Source organism: Emys orbicularis, chromosome 8, assembly GCF_028017835.1.
Source record: "Emys orbicularis isolate rEmyOrb1 chromosome 8, rEmyOrb1.hap1, whole genome shotgun sequence".
NCBI lineage: Eukaryota > Metazoa > Chordata > Testudines > Emydidae > Emys > Emys orbicularis.
The window spans coordinates 78,168,502-78,185,845 of NC_088690.1; the positions used below are offsets into that span (position 1 = coordinate 78,168,502).

Below are 17,344 nucleotides of genomic sequence, written 5' to 3' on the forward strand. Positions count from 1 at the left end.
TGCGGATACAGACTAACACGGCTGCTACTCTGAAACCTGTCATTATGCAGAGAGTTAAAGTTGCCCATGCAATCTTAGTTCAGCCCCCTTGTGCATATGCATTATGTGAGAGTCTTTATTACATGATCACGCAGTATCTCCCCCCCCCCCATGAACCCTGCCTAATTCAGTGCACAGGCACTGTCCTCTGGGAATGAATCAGGGCTGTGTAGTGAAGGAGACTATTTGTAGGATCCCCTGATTCCTTTGTTGAAGAAACTGGAAGATGTGTAGTGAATTTGGCAGGATAGTGAAGGCAGAGAGGATGATCTCCCGGTTAAGGCAGTTGAATGTTGCCTTGAGGAATTGGTTTCTATTCCTGCATCTGCCACAGAGGTCTTGTGATGCTGGGCAAGAGAGTGTTTTGGTGCTTTACAGGTGGCCAATAATTGTGTGTTCCTCATTTCCTGGATGCCCAATCTGAGACACTGGAGATTTGAATTGGAAAAGTGCTGAGTGAGCACTCAATTGCAACTCCCATTGGCATCAATGGAAGCTAGGAACATATCTATATATAAAAATTCCAGGATTGTCACTCTGAAGCCTAGACTGACTGCTGAGTCAGCATGAAGCAATGGAAACAGCTACAACAGGGGCTCTCAAATTGGGGGTCGGGACCCTTGAGGGGGGTCACGAGGTTATTACATGAGGGTCACAAGCTGTCAGCCTCCACCCCAAGCCCAGCTTTGCTTCCAACATTTATAACAGTGTTAAATATATTTTTTAAAAAGTGTTTTTAATTTATAATGGTGGGGTCTCACTCAATGGCTTGCTACGTGAAAGGGGTCACCAGTACAAAACTTTGAGAACCACTGAGCTACAAGCATGGCTGAAAGCTCTTTGTTTAGAATATCACCAGGTTCAATCACTGGGATTCACGGTCTGTTACCATCCAATTTTTAAATTCTCAGACATTTTAAATTTACAAATTATACCTGTGTGACAGCACAGGCTTTCAACTATTAGTAAAACCATAAAATGCTAAGTATTCTGAAAATCCGAGGTTTCTCAAATGGGGCACCCAAAACTAGTGGGCATTAATAATTTTGGCTTTAATCTTTGTGCCTCAGTTCCCCATGTGTAAAATGGGGATGTCGTCTCACTTCACATGGGTTGTGAGAAGATAATTCATTAAGATACTAAGACACAGAGCTTAGTATTCAGTGCAGGTTTTAAATGGTGTGAAGTAATGTGCAGAGCCACACTGAATGAGGTTAAAGAGAAATATTGAATAGCTACCCATTCAGTGGGCATAGTCCATACTGTGCACTGCATTAGGCAAGGGTCCTGTGGGACAGTATGTGATCATGGTAGTTAAAGACTAGCATAATACATATGCACAAGGGGACTGAATTAAGATTGCATGGGCAACCGTCACTGACATTTGCCTTAGCTTCACAAAAAACACATACATTAAAAGAATGTAATCTATATGTAATTTTGCAAGTGAAGTCACTGCACACAGCACATGCAAGCAAAAGCCACAACCCAGAAGTGGTTAAAGAACAAGTTGCATTAAATTTGTCCAAAATAAGAGGTCTTCATTCATCCTTCCCTTATATCCTTTCTTATTAGCAATTCCTATCACCATAGGAGGTTCACTTATACAGTAGAACCTCAGAGTTACGACCACCAGAGCTACGAACTGACAGGTCAACCACACACATACACCCACCCCTCATCTGGAACCAGAAGTATGCAATCAGGCATCAGAAGAGACAAAAAAGCAAATGCAATACAGTACTGTGTTAAATGTAAACTACTAAACAAAATAAAGGGAAAGTTTAAAAAAAAAAAGATTCGACAAGATAAGGAACCTTTCCATGCTTGTTTCACTAAAATTAAGATGGTTAAAACCAGCATTTTTCTTCTACATAGTAAAGTTTCAAAGCTGTATTAAGTCAATAAACTTTTGAAAGAACCATAATGTTTGTTCAGAATTACACACATTTCAGAGTTACGAACCTCCATTCCCAAGATTTTCATAACTGAGGTTCTATTTGTAATTGAAGACTACATATTGTTGCTGATGTAACACGCAATTTAAAGAACTCTCAGCCTGAGTCTTCAGCTACCGTTGTTACTAGACCAAATATTACAAAACAACTTACAGAAAGCTTCTCCATTTCAGTTTATGAAAAATTAAAGAAAGCTATACAAACAGGAAAGAGAAATTAAGACAAGACAAGCCACTGCCCTGCAAGTTGGCAAGACATCTCCAAGGTGTAATACCCAAAAGTACCTTTGGGAACATGCGAGACCAGACCAGTAATGTCTAGCCCTGCAGCCTCGTCAGCGCCAGATGACTCAGAAGGTTATGTAAGAAGTCTTGTAGTGCAGTTAAGCCTCAACCTGACCTAGACGAAGATTCTTCCTAACCTTTCCCCTCACCTCCAGCAGTTAGTGGTTGGCTTATGCCACGGTGAATAAAGTTTTATGTGCTATTTTCTGCTAAGCTCTTAACCTCAGTGACATGCTATAGTATTTAGTTCTACAAATTAATTATGCTTTATAAAAATCATTTCCTTTTATTCATTTTAAGTTCACTGCCTTTAAGAAAAAAATAGATTTTAAGCTGTTGTCCTTTAAAGAGAGCACTGATTATTCAGTTTGAACCTTCTTTTAAAGAAGGTTCAATCGAACTTAATGGCTTTAGCCGATTGTTAGAGCTGATCAAAATCTCATGGAACAGTTCTGTCAAAAATCTGAAGACCCTGGAAGTATCAATTTTGACAAACGTTGAGAGAATAAAGGCCAAACAAATTGCGTAATTATATAGTTAAGATATTTAAAACATAATACAAAAATATTTAACTTATTTTAAGGAGTCAGTTTTTCCAAACAGATTTCCTTTCTTTGGTAAATGTTGACTTTGTTCCAATTCGGAACAAAAACTTCAAAAATGTTGGAATTTCCATGGAAAACCTTCTATTTCCTGATGAACTCTACTAATTGTTTACTAAGAACAAAGTTTCTCTAAGATCCCTGAACTTCTTCCAGGGAACTTAGTTGATTCCCCATTCTGCCTCTACATTGAGAGCTGGCATTCAGAGTTGACATGGCAGAGCTAATATTTCCACTGCCTCCTTTTCAGTAGGCATTTGGTGGTTTGTCCTTGTATGACCATTTGGGGAATCTGTGTAAATTTATAAATTCCAGTTGGGGAGGATGAGCTCTTTATCAAACAACTCCATTTTGAATGTGGGGCTGAATGCTTTGTTGTATTTTTACTTCCATGCTAGGCTGAATTTCCAAGGGATAGTGACAGGGCTAACAAGGGAGGGTCACTAAATCTTGATGACCTCTAGTCACATGGAGGGCCCCTTGGACAAAGAAATGGGTACCACTCAGCAAACCCCAGTTTTTTAAGTCCGGACTCCAGGAAAACATAACTAAACAATGGATCATCTGGTGGGGGACTGCATCTCATGAGACTGATCAGGAGTCCTCTGACAAAGGGGACTGGAAGTTATCAAAGAAAGGATCTCACTGGCAATATTGGAAGGAGATGGAAAAGAGACCAGAGAAATTCCATGTTCCAGAGACGAAGCCATCTACAGGAGGGCAGGGGTGATAGAAGACTGACAAGTCCCAAACAACACGGAGTGGTGAGGAAATTGAGGAAGGGAAATGTATACACAAGTCTGTTGTTTAGATATGTATATTTCTTGTACTTATCAATGTAATTGTGTTTGAAACCTTTGCAAAGCCTATGTATTATGTGCTTCACTTATGTGCCCCTGGAGAGGTACTGTAAACTACAGTGCTCAAAAGGTTGGATCTCTGAAGGGTGTGCTTGAGCTACTGTGGTATCTTGGGGGTCAGAACAGGACCTGGTGTCTAGAGCTGCTGGACCTGGAAGACTCACTTCCACGAAAGATTAACAGTCTGTATGAGGAAGTGTGCAAGGGAATATGGAGCCAAAGATGATGGCTGGAGCCCACCGAAACCCAGGGAAACTTAAGTGTATAGGTTCCAGCATGACGACACCCAAACAGCAGCCTGGGGAGTTTTACCAGAGCTGTCACACCCTGCTTTTTATTTTATACCGAATAAAACATAAACCAGCCATTTGCAAATTGTCCTGTTATCTTATACTTTGCTTTTGACTGTTTTGTTTCCAGCTTCTCTAGTTTAGCATATATAAAGTAGAAAAAGGGATTTATACTCTTCACTCATTGTTCCTTTTAAAACCCTTCCTGTATAGAGAAAAATGTATTTGCTTTGGAAAAAAGACAGCTCTGTGTGATAAAGTACACAAAGAAAACTAGATGGTGATCAAAGTTTCTGTAGGCAAAGGTCATAAGTAAGGAAATTGGTATCTTAATTTGACAGTCAAAGGACTTAAGATCTAGTTTATTTTCTCTATTGATGCTGGATCATCACTTCATAGCAGTGACAATTTCACTTTCAGCTTCATGAACGAATAGTGATCCCTGGTCTAGCTCTTTTGTTTCCAACTGCTTCTGCAAACATACACATTCTTGAATGCCACACTATATATTATAGAGTATCTGGACGTGAGCCAGCCTAACTGCTCCCATTAGGAGCTTTAGTACACAAGAGAAGAGGTAGCAGGAGCTGCCTTTATGGACAACCACCAGCATTAGGTGAACATCTAGTGAGAAGGGAAGAACGAACCTGGAAACCCATGTAGTGGCATGGGAGAGAAAGATTATGTCAAATTGGACATGAATGGCCCTTTAACATGGGATATACTGCTTGTCCAATACTTCACAAATTATGATCCTCTAGTTTGAGAGAGTAAAATGTACCCCACACAATGGCACAGATGGTCATAAAAACAGGACATACCAAGTTGAGATTTTTCAGGGCATGTAGGGCAGTAGTTGAGGATATTGCAAGACAATTTGTTTTGGAACAATGTGATCTTAGCAAACCCATGCCTCCATGGTTTTATCATTCAGTCCCACTGAAAGATATAAGAGTTTGTCCCTATGTATATTTTCCTCTGAATAAAGGAAGTCTGCTTTAAGATGTTTTACTCGTGTAAATTGACTTAAATAGTCTGATTTTAACAGCTTGTTTTGTTAGATATAGCTATATTATTCTAGAATAGCACCTAAACACCATGAATTATTCCCTTCCAAGTACAAAACCTACCAAAACAAGACTCTCCAATGCACATGCATCTTCCCATGGAGAAAAGATAATAAAAACCACATGCCAGATGCATAGTCACACTGCTAAGCACACTACTGGCAAGTGCTTTACTACAGTCATGAGCGTGGTATGAAAAATTCATTACTACAGGCACTTTCCCACCCCATGTGCTTAAACTCCTAAATGTAAGTTCATTGTTCAAATGCATATGAACAAAGGTACAGACCAGCAAGCCTGGGTAATGAGATAAGAGTTACCTCTGCTTATGCCACTGAGATAAATCAAGGACTCATTGGTATAACTAGACCATAGGGACAGTGTTTAAGATTCTAGATGAAAAGTATAAAAATAAATAAAAAATAAATTAATGGAGATATCCCATCTGTTAGAACTGGAAGGGACCTTGAAAGGTCATCAAGTCCAGCCCCCTGCCTTCACTAGCAGGACCAAGTACTGATTTTGCCCCAGCTCCCTAAGTGGCCCCCTCCAGGATTGAACTCACAACCCTGGGTTTAGCAGGCCAATGCTCAAACCACTGAGCTATCCCTCCCCTATATGCAGCACTCATGGAGTTAGATATTGAGCTAGAAGTTTTGACCACATGAGTAATCAGGAATAGGCAGGCAACAGTTTTTCACATTAATAAATCCAAATAAATAATTTAACAAAAGTAAGATTACCTCCAATGCTCATTTAGTTACCTTTTGAAATAGTTAGTGCTGGAGACCACTGTGATCGTAGAATATCAAGACAAATGCTGCCATTACTGTTAATATTTGGATGATAGATTCTTGTTGTAAATGCAACCTGCAGAAGAGGTGAAATTTCAGTTTAGGCTCATCGATGTAGGCCGGGGTAGGCAACCTATGACACACGTGCCAAAGGCAGCACGCAAGCTGATTTTCAGTAGCACTCACACTGCCCAGGTCCTGGCCACCGGTCCAGGGGGCTCTGCATTTTAATTTAATTTTAAGTGAAGCTTCTTAAACATTTTAAAAACCTTATTTACTTTACATACAACAACAGTTTAGTTATATATTATAGACTTACAGAAAGAGACCTTCTAAAAACATTAAAATGTATTACTGGCACACAAAACCTTAAATCAGAGTGAATAAATGAAGACTCGGCACACCACTTCTGAAAGGTCGCCAACCCCTGATGTAGGCTATACAACACTCCACTATGTAGATTTATACAAGCCACTCACCTTAGGTGGTTTGAAGGGGTAATCTGTTGGGAAGTGAATTGTCAGGAAAAATACTCCACCCTGATAGGGACTGTCATTCTGTTAAAATAAAGAATCATTATTACAAGAGAATCAACTTCAAGGGTTCTTTACACGGAGATGTGAAATTCATATACTTACTGGTCCCATTATTGTAGCTTGCCAATGGAACACTGAAAAGAGGAAAACACAAGTTACTTACTATAATTTCTAATCTGAAAAGTCCAAAAGTATTTGCAGTTATCACCAAAGCACTGGTCAGTAAACTGTATGCATATGTAAAACAACCCTTTGAAGAAGGGCTAGAGCAGGGGCGGGCAAACTTTTTGGCCCCAGGGCCACATCTGGGAATAGAAATTGTATGGCGGGCCATGAATGCTCACAAAATTGGGGTTGAGGTGCGTATGGGCACGGGTTCCAGGGAGGGCCAGAAATGAGGAGTTCAGGATGCGGGAGGGGGCTCCAGGCTGGGGCAGGGGAATAGAGTGCAGGGGAGGGGGGGGGGGGCGAAGGCTCCAGCTGGGGGTGCAGGCTCTGGGGTGGGGTTGGGGATGAGGGGTTTGGAGTGCAGGAGGGTGCTCCGGGCTGGGACCAAGGGGTTTGGAGGGCGGGAGGGGGATCAGGGCTGAGGCAGGGGTTTGGGGCACGGGGAGAAGCTCAGGGTGCAGGCTCCAGGAAGCACTTGAGTTAAGCAGCTCCTGGAAGCAGCGGCCATGTCCCCACTCCGGCTCCTATGTGGAGCCGCAGCCAGGCAGTTCTGCGCACTTCCCCGCAGTTCCTGGCCAATGGGAGCTGTGGGGGCAACGCTTGGGGTGGGGACAGCGTGCAGAGCGGAGCCCCCTGGCTGCACCTACACATAGAAGCCTGAGCAGGGCGATACTCCGGGAGTGGTGTGGGACAGCCCCAGACCCTGCTCCCTGGCTGGAGCAGAACAACGCTGAAGCAGGGCAAGTGCCAGACCCCACTCCCCAGCGGAAGCTCGAGGGACATCTTAAAACAGCCCATGGGCCATACTTTGTCCACCCCGGGGTAGAGTGTAGTAAGCCAGGAAACTCCTACATGAAAGTTGAAATACGTAGTACCACATCAACACCACAATCCCTAGAAGTCTAAATCAAACCATTCACATACCATCTAGCCATACTCCCATCCTATAAGACACCATACAGTACATTCTGCTACAGTACAAATCTACACTGCCACACATCCAGTTATACAAGATCAAGGTCAAATATTCAACTACATAGGGACAGTTGACAGATTTTTTTAAACTAATTTTTTAAAACTTCTTGTAAGCTACGAGAGTTTATAATCTTTAAAAAAAAAAATCTAAAGAAACGTTTGAGCAAGAAAAAAGCCTGACCAACTATACAGGCAAAGAGTGAAACTGACTATACAAGTTATGAACTGCACAAAGTTAAAAGTTAGTGCTTTTTGCTAGCTTTTCAGTTCTAATGATACTGAGGTATTAATTCTAGTACCGCGGTATCAGTACAAGTAACAACTTAGAATACAAGATTCAGACAGATGTAATCCTGAAATTTACATCATCTCTAATTCCTACTTTGGCATACTTGGATTTTTAGAAGAATTCTGACTTTCCTAAATGTCTATTTTAAACTAGGAGAGGAGAAACAAAATACATATTTAATATGAAGCAAATAAGGCCCTAATTGTGAAACTAGACCAATTTTGGATGTGTAGGGAGGAGTGTGGGAAGACACTACCTGCACAGGAGCCATGGGAGTCCACGCAGGCATAAGGGTCTGCCTGCATGGGTCTATTTGCAAGATCTAGGTTTTAGTTTTAAGACAATGGCCACAAACATGAAGAGTACGAGTATACAAAAGACTGATATTTCAGAGAGATTGTAAGTTGGCTGTAGATCAAAGAATGTATATGGTTATTTAAGATTATGCACTTGATTAACTGGTTGTACATTATGTAGAGTGTCTAGAGTTACCCAGGATAAAAGACTGCTAAAAAGTCAGCAAGTCTCAACCTTTGGGCTCAAAATACATTTGTAAACCTTGATAGCTTGTCACAACCCAGAGATTTCTCCCCTGCCGATGCTTCCCCAGACCTGATGCCCCGTTTCCCCTGCAGGGATCCATCAGGGTGCTCAGAGCTAAGATTCCAGATGCTCTGGCCAGATGTGAACAGCTGAGGACCTCATACAGTGGCAACTGGGAGTGGCAAGCTGAGATATCCCCAAAACAGCCTCTCCCCCATAGCCCGGGGAGACAAATGGCATTATGGGGCAGGTGAGATTTGGGGACCTGAAGGTAAAGTGGGGAGATTGTGGTATAGTGTGGAAGGAGTTGTGGGTTTGGGGAAGGAAGTGGGGGCAAAGAGGTGGCGAGCCAATAGCTCCCCAAAAAATACAGCCCCACATAAGGCCCATGGAGGGTAGAGGGTAAAGAGGTGGTATGACAGAAGGAATCATCCAACTATGAGGGAGAACCGCCTCAGGGGCTTGGGATGGGGGCAGGCAGAAAGTATGGAAGATGGCCTGGGTTGCAGGGAAGGGGTTACATTGGGGGCCACTATTTCCCAACCGCCCCCTCCTTGCTCTTGTCCAATGGGTCTGGGTGGGCTCAACTCCCTGCTTCAGGTATCACAACCTTTGAGGTCACAGCACCACTCAGGTTTGGCCCAGACCCCATGACAGGAGCTGGCCAGGCCTGGATTGGGGAGAGTGGCATTGTGACCTGGCAAAGGGGGTCAGAGCACCACTCACACAAACTTGGCCTGATTGTCATAATGATGCAGAGCCAGAGAGGCAGCTTGGCCAAACCTGAGCACTGCTGCAACTATGTGCAACAGGTCGCAATGCTCAGAGTAGGGAGCCCAACTGGTTCCAAGATTCTGGTGACTCTCAGGTTGAGAAACCCTGCTATATAAGGAATATAAGACCTCATGCTGCAGGACAGGCAAAAACTTTATGGGGTTAGGAAGAAGTTTCTCCTACACAGGAGATTTAATAAAATATTCACTTTGGGGGTTTCTTGCTTCCTTTGCAAGATCTGATGTTAGTCAGAGTTCAAGACAGGACACTGGACTAGACCACCACTAGTCTGATATCCTATCTTCCTATGAATGTGTATGTTTGTGTGGAAAGGAATAAGTTTGTCCTGCCCCCATCGCTCCTCTGCTGGGGGGGGCGGGGGGGGAGAGAGAGAGAGAGAGAGGAGAGAAGTCACTATATGGGGAGCTGCTCCCCCATCCACCCAACCCCTGTGCATCTGGACCCACCTCATACCCAGATTGCCCCGCCAAGCCTCACGCCCTGCACCCAGAACCGCCACTGACCAAAACTCACACCGCAACAAGCCTCATCCTCTGCATCTGGAGCCCTCCTGCACCCAGACCCCGCAATCCCCGCCAAGCCCCACCTCCCTGCATCTGGACCTCACCCTGCACCCAGACCACCCCCCGCACTCAAACCCCCACCCCAACAAGTCCCATCCCACATGCACCTGGCCCACCCTGACTAGCTCCCCACACGCAGACTCCCATCCCACTGAACCCTACCAAGCCAGCACCCAGACCTGCACCTCACCAAGCCAGCGCCTGGACCCCCCAGCTGAGCCCTCCACCGAGCTCCAACCACCTTCACCTGGACCCTCCTGCAGAGCCCCCATTGTGTCTGCAATCAGATGCCCCCCGCACCAAACAAGCCCCTGTTCATCCAGATCTCCCTCGCACCCAGACCCCCACCAAGCCGCGCACAGCCAGATTACCCCACACAGAACCCTAGCACCCGACACCTGGATGAAGGGACACTAACCCCCTCCATACTTGGATCCTGCTGGGCTGAGCCTGCCTGCCTACATCTAGCGTGCTTGGCACAGAAGGGCAGGGCCCCGGGGTGTTTCTGAGACAGTCCTGGTCCTTGCACTGTGTCAGGGTCGGGTGCAACTTTACTGCCAAGCCCATGTGTGTGTGTGTGGGGGGGGGGGGGGGGGGGGAGGGGAGGAGGGCACCCCGGCACACAGGGTGATCTACCTGTGTGCAGTCAGTGGCCTGTGCTCCCCACTGCCATGCTGGAGCCTCCACATTTAATTATTGACCAATACAATTTGCTGAATTTTAAAATAGTGTGCAGAATTTTAATTTTTTTGGCGCAGAAGACCTTCAGGAGTATATAGGGCAGTATAAACAAGTCATTGTCTGTATGAAATTTTAGTTTGTACTGACTTCGCTAGTGCTTTTTATGTAGCCTGTTGTAAAAGAAGGCAAATATCTAGATGAGCTGATGTATCCCCTGGAAGACCTCTGCATCCCACCAGGGGTACACATACCCCTGGTTGAGAACCACTGCCCTAGAAGAAGTCAGACTCCCAGATGTTAACACCCTGTTTTAATACGTATGGTGGATCCCCAATTTTTCTTCCCTACTTTAAAAACAAAAAAAAAACAACAAGTATGACCCAGATCTCCCCTTAATACAACCATATTGATGCTGAGATTGAGGATGGAGATTCTTTCAGTGTCTAAGTTGTTTGACCATAGTAAGAATGTGCCCTCACATTCTTCCTCAGAGAGGATGATATGGAGCCCTCTTCAAGGCTAAAGTAGAGGTAATTGGATTGTGCAGTTTATATCAGACTACAACAATGCATTTCTGTTGCTTTAGGGGTTTTTTAAGCTAAGATTCTTGTCATGTATCTTTTGTGCAGAGGTTATATTATTTTATGTAAGGGTTATATTTAATGTGACAACCTTATTTCAAAGCTGCTCCTGTATACACTGTAGTCCTGATGGCATCCTCTGTATAAAGGCAGATAATGCATCACAAGATATGTTAAGCCTGGGTACTTGCTGGTTTAGATACGAACTCTGATAGCTACCCCAGCATTTTACCCGCTGTTGTAGCAGCGGGCCATGTGTACCACTGTTCATACAAGAGAATATGTAACAGAAGGTAAAGAGAGTTTAAGATGTCTGCAATAATTAAGAGTCACTGGAAGATCTCCACTACCAGGAGGAAAATATTAAGGTGTTGGAGTAGAATCTGGAAGCGTACATGGAGTAACATCTAGCACTTATTTAGGATCTTCCATTCAGATAAGACTTTACAAGTATTTCCTGAAGCTGGAGACTCCTGTGAGTTAGGTATTCCCATTTTAGAGATAAGAAAGTGGAGGCCAGTGCCAGTATTGCCTATGAATGTGCATGCTAGATGCCTTATTACTGAGGCAGTACTTACTGTCATCTCCAACAGGCCCTGCTGAACACTGAGCTGGGGGATCACGTGCCAGGTCATTCAACTCCTAAAAGAAAGAATGGATGGACAGTTGATGTTTCACTTAATCCAAAAATCAAATCACATTTTGCCTCTCTCACAAAAGACTGACACTGGTACTTCAGCGGCACTTTTCCCCTCAGTGGTATATTCCTAAATCTCAAATGGAACTTCATTTATCTGGTGAGGATCATTTCTTACTATGTGAAGTTGGTTTTGAAGTTTAATCAAAACCTGCACTTATGACATCAATCTTTTGTCCCCTGTAAGCAGTGCTGAAATTTCTTGCACTTGCATCTTCAGTTATTTCCCTTTAGACTGTTCTCGACCATATTAATAAATTAGGGATAGGATCTCAGATAGAGAAACTAATCAGGTCTGAAAAGTTTATCATCATGCTTCAAGTTATTTCCGTTTAACTATTTGTGCTTTGATAGTAAGGCATTCTTAAATGTTCACAAAATTAAGATAGGTGACATTAAATCCCACTTTTTAAGCCTGGGCCATGTAACAAAAATGAAGTTAGGAATATAGCCTTAATCCATACCAGAACTCCCAAAAATCAGACCTTTACCAAAAGGTAAAAATGGCCTATGAATAGGGAAATGCAAGTTACCTGCATGCTTCTGCTGTAGTGACCAGCAGCTATTAATTCAATGTATGAAGTAACATTACCTTCCCTGCACGCTCTACAGCATTAAGGACATGGATACCTTTTTGCTGGCCTATCCTCCTCCACTCCCACAGACTAGGGAAAGAATGTTATCAGAATTTGAACTTGTTATGCATGGAGTTGCTGAGGAGCATGTAGCACTCACACTTAAAGAAAGAGAGGGTGTACTAAATGCCCAACCAATGGTCAAGTTAGACTGAAGAATCTCATTGTGGAAGTCTCATTCTGCTATGGGCACTGGAGTCAGTGTTTCATGGTTCAGAACATTTCTGAGGAAATTTCAATACAGTTTTAAGTAGCCACAGAATTTTGAACTTCAGTCCAAAACACACACACACAAAAATCCTACAAGCTTCATGAAGATTTCCAAAAATGATTATAGATTTATATTTTACGTAAGTAATAGATTATCACTGATAATCCAAATGTTAACAAGTTGGTCCCACTAGTTTTTCCCCAGACATCTTACTGTGTTTGAGACACTTTCTCTTACAGTTCAGGGTACTGGGGATTTAAGCAGGAAGCAGTGACTGGAACTCAGATGTGGGTTCTATTTCTGACTCTGCCACTGATATGCTAGGTGACCTTGGGCCACTCATGCTGCCTCTGACTCATCTTCCTCACCTGTGAAATGCGGATAGATACTGACTTCCTTTGTCAAGCACTCAGATCTACTGAAGAAAGATGCTATGAGCTAGGTGTTAGGTAGACTGGAGAGGTTTAATGCCAAAAGGAGTTCTTGTTATGAGTTTCCCTGAATTTATTGAACTCCTTACTTTCAAGGTGTTATAAATTAGCTGTTTTGATGAAAGCATTAAGGTGGTTTTGAGAATTTTAGGTTAGGGTATTGTGCTTTTAGTTAACTTTTGGCAGCACTGATTCATTGCCTAGAATGCTACATAAACATCATGAAGTTATTTTCCATTTGGAACATCTACCACACTTGAAACTTCTGCTCCTTCTCATACCCAAGTGTGGAAAATTCAGAGCTCCCAAGCCCCTACTGCTGAGAGAAATGCAGCATCTGACTCTCCTATTGCTTTCTGGCTGACAACAAATTTGGGGAGAGGGACAGAGCTTCCTTTCCTCTTCACATCCAGGTTTTTATGCCTCCCCACCAGTTCAGTTATACCTCTGCTGCTTAGTTTTCCATGAAATTTACATAATATAAATCATCTTTTGAAGTATTGTTCAGGTTGTAACAGCCAAGAACAAGTGGGAAAGAAGCAACGCCCAGGGAGCATTCACATGGAATCTCAGCTTTAAGAGCCTTCTACTATTTGAAAGTTTCTGGCAAATCTATAAGCAGTGTGTGTTTTTAATCTAATCCATATTTTGACACTGGATTAAATGTTTAGCTACAAATGAACTGAAACCAGTCATCTAATAAAGCAAGAAATATTTGCATTAAACAGTCTCAAAGATTTGATTACAGTAACCTGTTTATGCACGTTTCCGCTATAAATGTCACTAGAATAGGTCTCTAAAATAAATCCTTTATGACTTAACTTCTACCTCCCATACCACAGCCTGCTAGGGTTAATACACAAGCCTTAAAAAGAGGCCTTGAATCAAAACAAAGTTTTAGTGGAGCCACTCTGGTTCTTAGCAGGACTAACCCACATTTGAACATCTATAGTTAGATCACTGACAGTATTTGAGGCTTACGGGGAAACAGTGGTATTGAACAGCAAGGATCAAGATAGTTAGCTGTAATGGGAGGAAAGTTTGCAATGTACATGCCCACAATGGATATATAGCCAATACCTTTCCAAAAGTTAAACTGAGTACATTTTAAAATCTCCATCTATCCCCTACCTCCCATCTGTGGGGAGGCAGTTTAACAAAGCTCACATCTAATTAAGGGTCAAATATACTCCTTAACAAAAGGAAGTGAAGCTTTATTTAGATTTACTTGCTGTTTCATTTCTGTACTGTGACTTTGCACCACAAGGATATTGTCTTGACCTAGACACAATGGGCAACTAAAGGCTTTCAGATCAGATCTTGTTCTCAAGTATTCCACAGTTTAAGTGCTTCCAAAATTGGATTAAGACCATCCTAGGCTGTATGTACATCCCTACACAGGGAGCCCCATGGCTCCACTTGTGCTTGGGGCAGTGGTAGCTTGCAAAGATGATCTTTACCATCTGCTGGGGTGCCTACAACCACTCCTCAGGACAGGCTGAGGGGTCTCCAAGATGTGCTGCTCATCAGGAAGAGCGATGCCTCAGCCCCACTCCACCCCAGCAAAAGGACTTGCGCACCTCATGCTGTCTGAAAACAACTCTCGAATCACATGGGGCTGAGGTCCCATCCTTGCCCCTCTATCTCCTTGACTGGACTGAACAGAGAGCAGCAGGGGCTCCAGCCAGCCTGAAGACAAGTAGTGGAAAACCCACTGCCTGTTGTCCTGTGCAAGAGAGGCCCCTTTTATGCACCACTACACCGGAAGAACCAATGCTTGAATGGTATAGTGTTGGAAGCCCTCAATCAAGCCCTTTAAGCATTAGTGGCTGCATGCCCCTGCCACCCAACCAGCAGCAGCGTCACCCAACTCTGCCCCAGCCACTTTAACTATAGCAGCAGCCCTCAAAGTCTCAAGTGTTTAGCTGAGTGCCTGAGCCACCCAGGCCTCTTGCACTGCAGACTGCTCTGATGCAAGTACTGGGCTCTGTCCACACCACTCAGACTGTATGGGATGATACCCCATGACCCCAGTCGTCAATACAATACTGACTATCTCACTTTGAAATAGATATTAACCCCAAAGACTAAATAAAGACTGAGATACCTTTAAAGTGACAGGGGATCTATATCACGATGGTGTCATTATTTGAGTGAGGTAACTAAACCAATCTAGGACTGATAGTACTCAAAATTCCAGCCCCGCAACCATCTCTTTTACCCCAGCCTAGACCTCCCTCTTACCACTCTTCAATCCACCCACTCCATCTTAGCTATACACTTGTATAGCTGGACCACGACTAAACCTCCCTCACAAGCTACAATACCTTATTTGAGTTTTCACATACAGGACAAACTTCCGGTCCACCACCCTACTACAGGCCTAAGAACCCATTGTACAGCCTCCTCGCTATAAAGCGGAGGCAATAAATTCCACATACAAACTAGTTTTAGCATAAAACCTGTTCACCCAATTCATTATAGAGAGAGTCCACACTACTTTTCCAAACTATGCTATATCATCTTGCAGTGCTGCCGTCATGAGTTTCACTAAAGCACTGATTAGACACCATATATAAGAGTCTGCTACTATCATGCTGATTGTGAGATCCTCTGGTGTATATCTGAATGGCAGATGAGGATACAAGGTAGAGTTATGGCTGTCATTAGAAGTTGAGCTGTTACCACAATGATGCTATTTCCTCTTACCTCTAATTAATCTCACAATTAATGAAGTTGTGCATAGTAGTTTCCCTAGGAAAGCCACGATTCATCAGATCAAGTCATATGTATGTAGTCATGTTAATGATGCAACTCCTACTCTAAGCTGCAAATTCAGGTTTGGTCTTATAAAGATGAACTTGATCTCCATCAGCCCTTCATCTGAGGGTTTATTACACATAGTGCAGGTAAACTGGTAGAGCTAGTAACCCTCAAGAACCATTTGTCAGGAATTAGTTTTAGAAGCAGTGTCAGCAAGATGGCAGTTGAGTGGAATCTGATGCATAAATTCACTGAAACTGGTAGATGTAAGTAACCCAAGTCCTTTATTTCAGACATTGTTTCAGCAAAAAATAGCATCACAGTTCCTGAAGCTTTAGAATGACAAATATGAGGAATGAACGACCACAAGACATTCTCTTTAGAGCTCTAGTCATACACCTCTACCCCGCTATAACGAGACCCGATATAACACGGGTTCACATATAGCGCGGTAGCAGCGGGGCTCTGGCGGCGCTTTAAAGGGCCCGGGCTCCCCGCAGCGTCCGGAGCCCGGAGCACTTTAAATCACCGCCAGAGCCCTGCCGCCGCTACTCCGGGGCTGCGGCAGCGGGGCTCGGTCAGTGATTTAAAGGGCCTTGGGCTCCCCGCAGCGGCCGGAGCCCTGCCACCGCTACCCCTATATAACGGCATTTCACCTATAACACGGTAGGGATTTTTGGCTCCCCACAACCGCTTATATCGGGGTAGAGGTGTATTAACGTCAGTAGGCAAATGGTTGACTTTGAACCCTGAAGAGACTAAGATTACAAGATCTGCTGGCAAAGCAGAGGCACTAGTAATCTTTATGTGCCACTGTGTTTGTACCAGCATGTTGGCAGTATGATTTCCACTAATCATTTTCCCACAATTCAGAGCAGCTGCATTTGCCCATGCAGTTACAATTGCACATGAAACCAGTGTTGGGGCAGGCCCATTTCTTAAGTGTGCGCCAAAAATATGTGCACCCACCAAGTGGTTGTCTGCCTTTTGAAAACATGGGCTTGAGATGCACAAAGTACTCAGTTGGTACAAAAATTAATTGTCACCATGTATGCCAAAGACTTCCATGAGATGTAAGATCCACTAAAGCCTCCAGCAGTTTCTAAGCTCCTTGATCCAAGATGAATGAATAATGAAGTCTGCCATCTTGCTGACACTGCTTTTAAAACTAATTCCTGAGGGTTACTAGCTCTACCGGAGGGGTAGCTATGTTAGTCTTTAAGGTGCCACCGGACTCCTCGTTTTTGTGGATACAGACCAACAGATTTATTTGGGCATAAGCTTTTGTGAAGAAGTGGTTTTTTTACCCACGAAAGCTTATGCCCAAATAAATCTGTTAGTCTTTAAGGTGCCACTGGACTTCTCGTTGTTTTAGCTCTACCAGTTTACCTGCACTATATGTAATAAACCCTCAGATGAAGGGCTGACGGAGATCCAGTTCATCTTTATAACACCTTTTAAGAACCCTATAGCCTCCAGGAGGAATGCCAGCTCACCTACAAAAGATTCCATGAACCACTAGTCCTAAATTAAATCCTCATAGCTTCTGCAAAACACCAAGAGCATGATCAAGGTTAATGTC

The 17,344-nt window shown here is 43.5% G+C and overlaps 1 protein-coding gene across 3 annotated transcripts in view; it reads right to left on the minus strand.

The window, feature by feature from the left end:
* Nucleotides 1-17,344, minus strand: part of UBE2D2 (ubiquitin conjugating enzyme E2 D2) — a 53,747-nt gene that overhangs the window by 25,252 nt on the left and 11,151 nt on the right. For 2 of the 3 annotated variants that reach the window (XM_065408811.1, XM_065408812.1), the window contains exons 2-5: nucleotides 11,604-11,667; nucleotides 6,533-6,564; nucleotides 6,374-6,451; nucleotides 5,865-5,970 (exon numbers count right to left, since the gene is read on the minus strand). In XM_065408811.1, the coding sequence (XP_065264883.1) occupies nucleotides 5,865-5,970; nucleotides 6,374-6,451; nucleotides 6,533-6,564; nucleotides 11,604-11,667 (280 nt within the window). The remainder of the gene's footprint in view (nucleotides 1-5,864; nucleotides 5,971-6,373; nucleotides 6,452-6,532; nucleotides 6,565-11,603; nucleotides 11,668-17,344) is intronic. The other variant, XM_065408813.1, reaches the window with a different exon arrangement.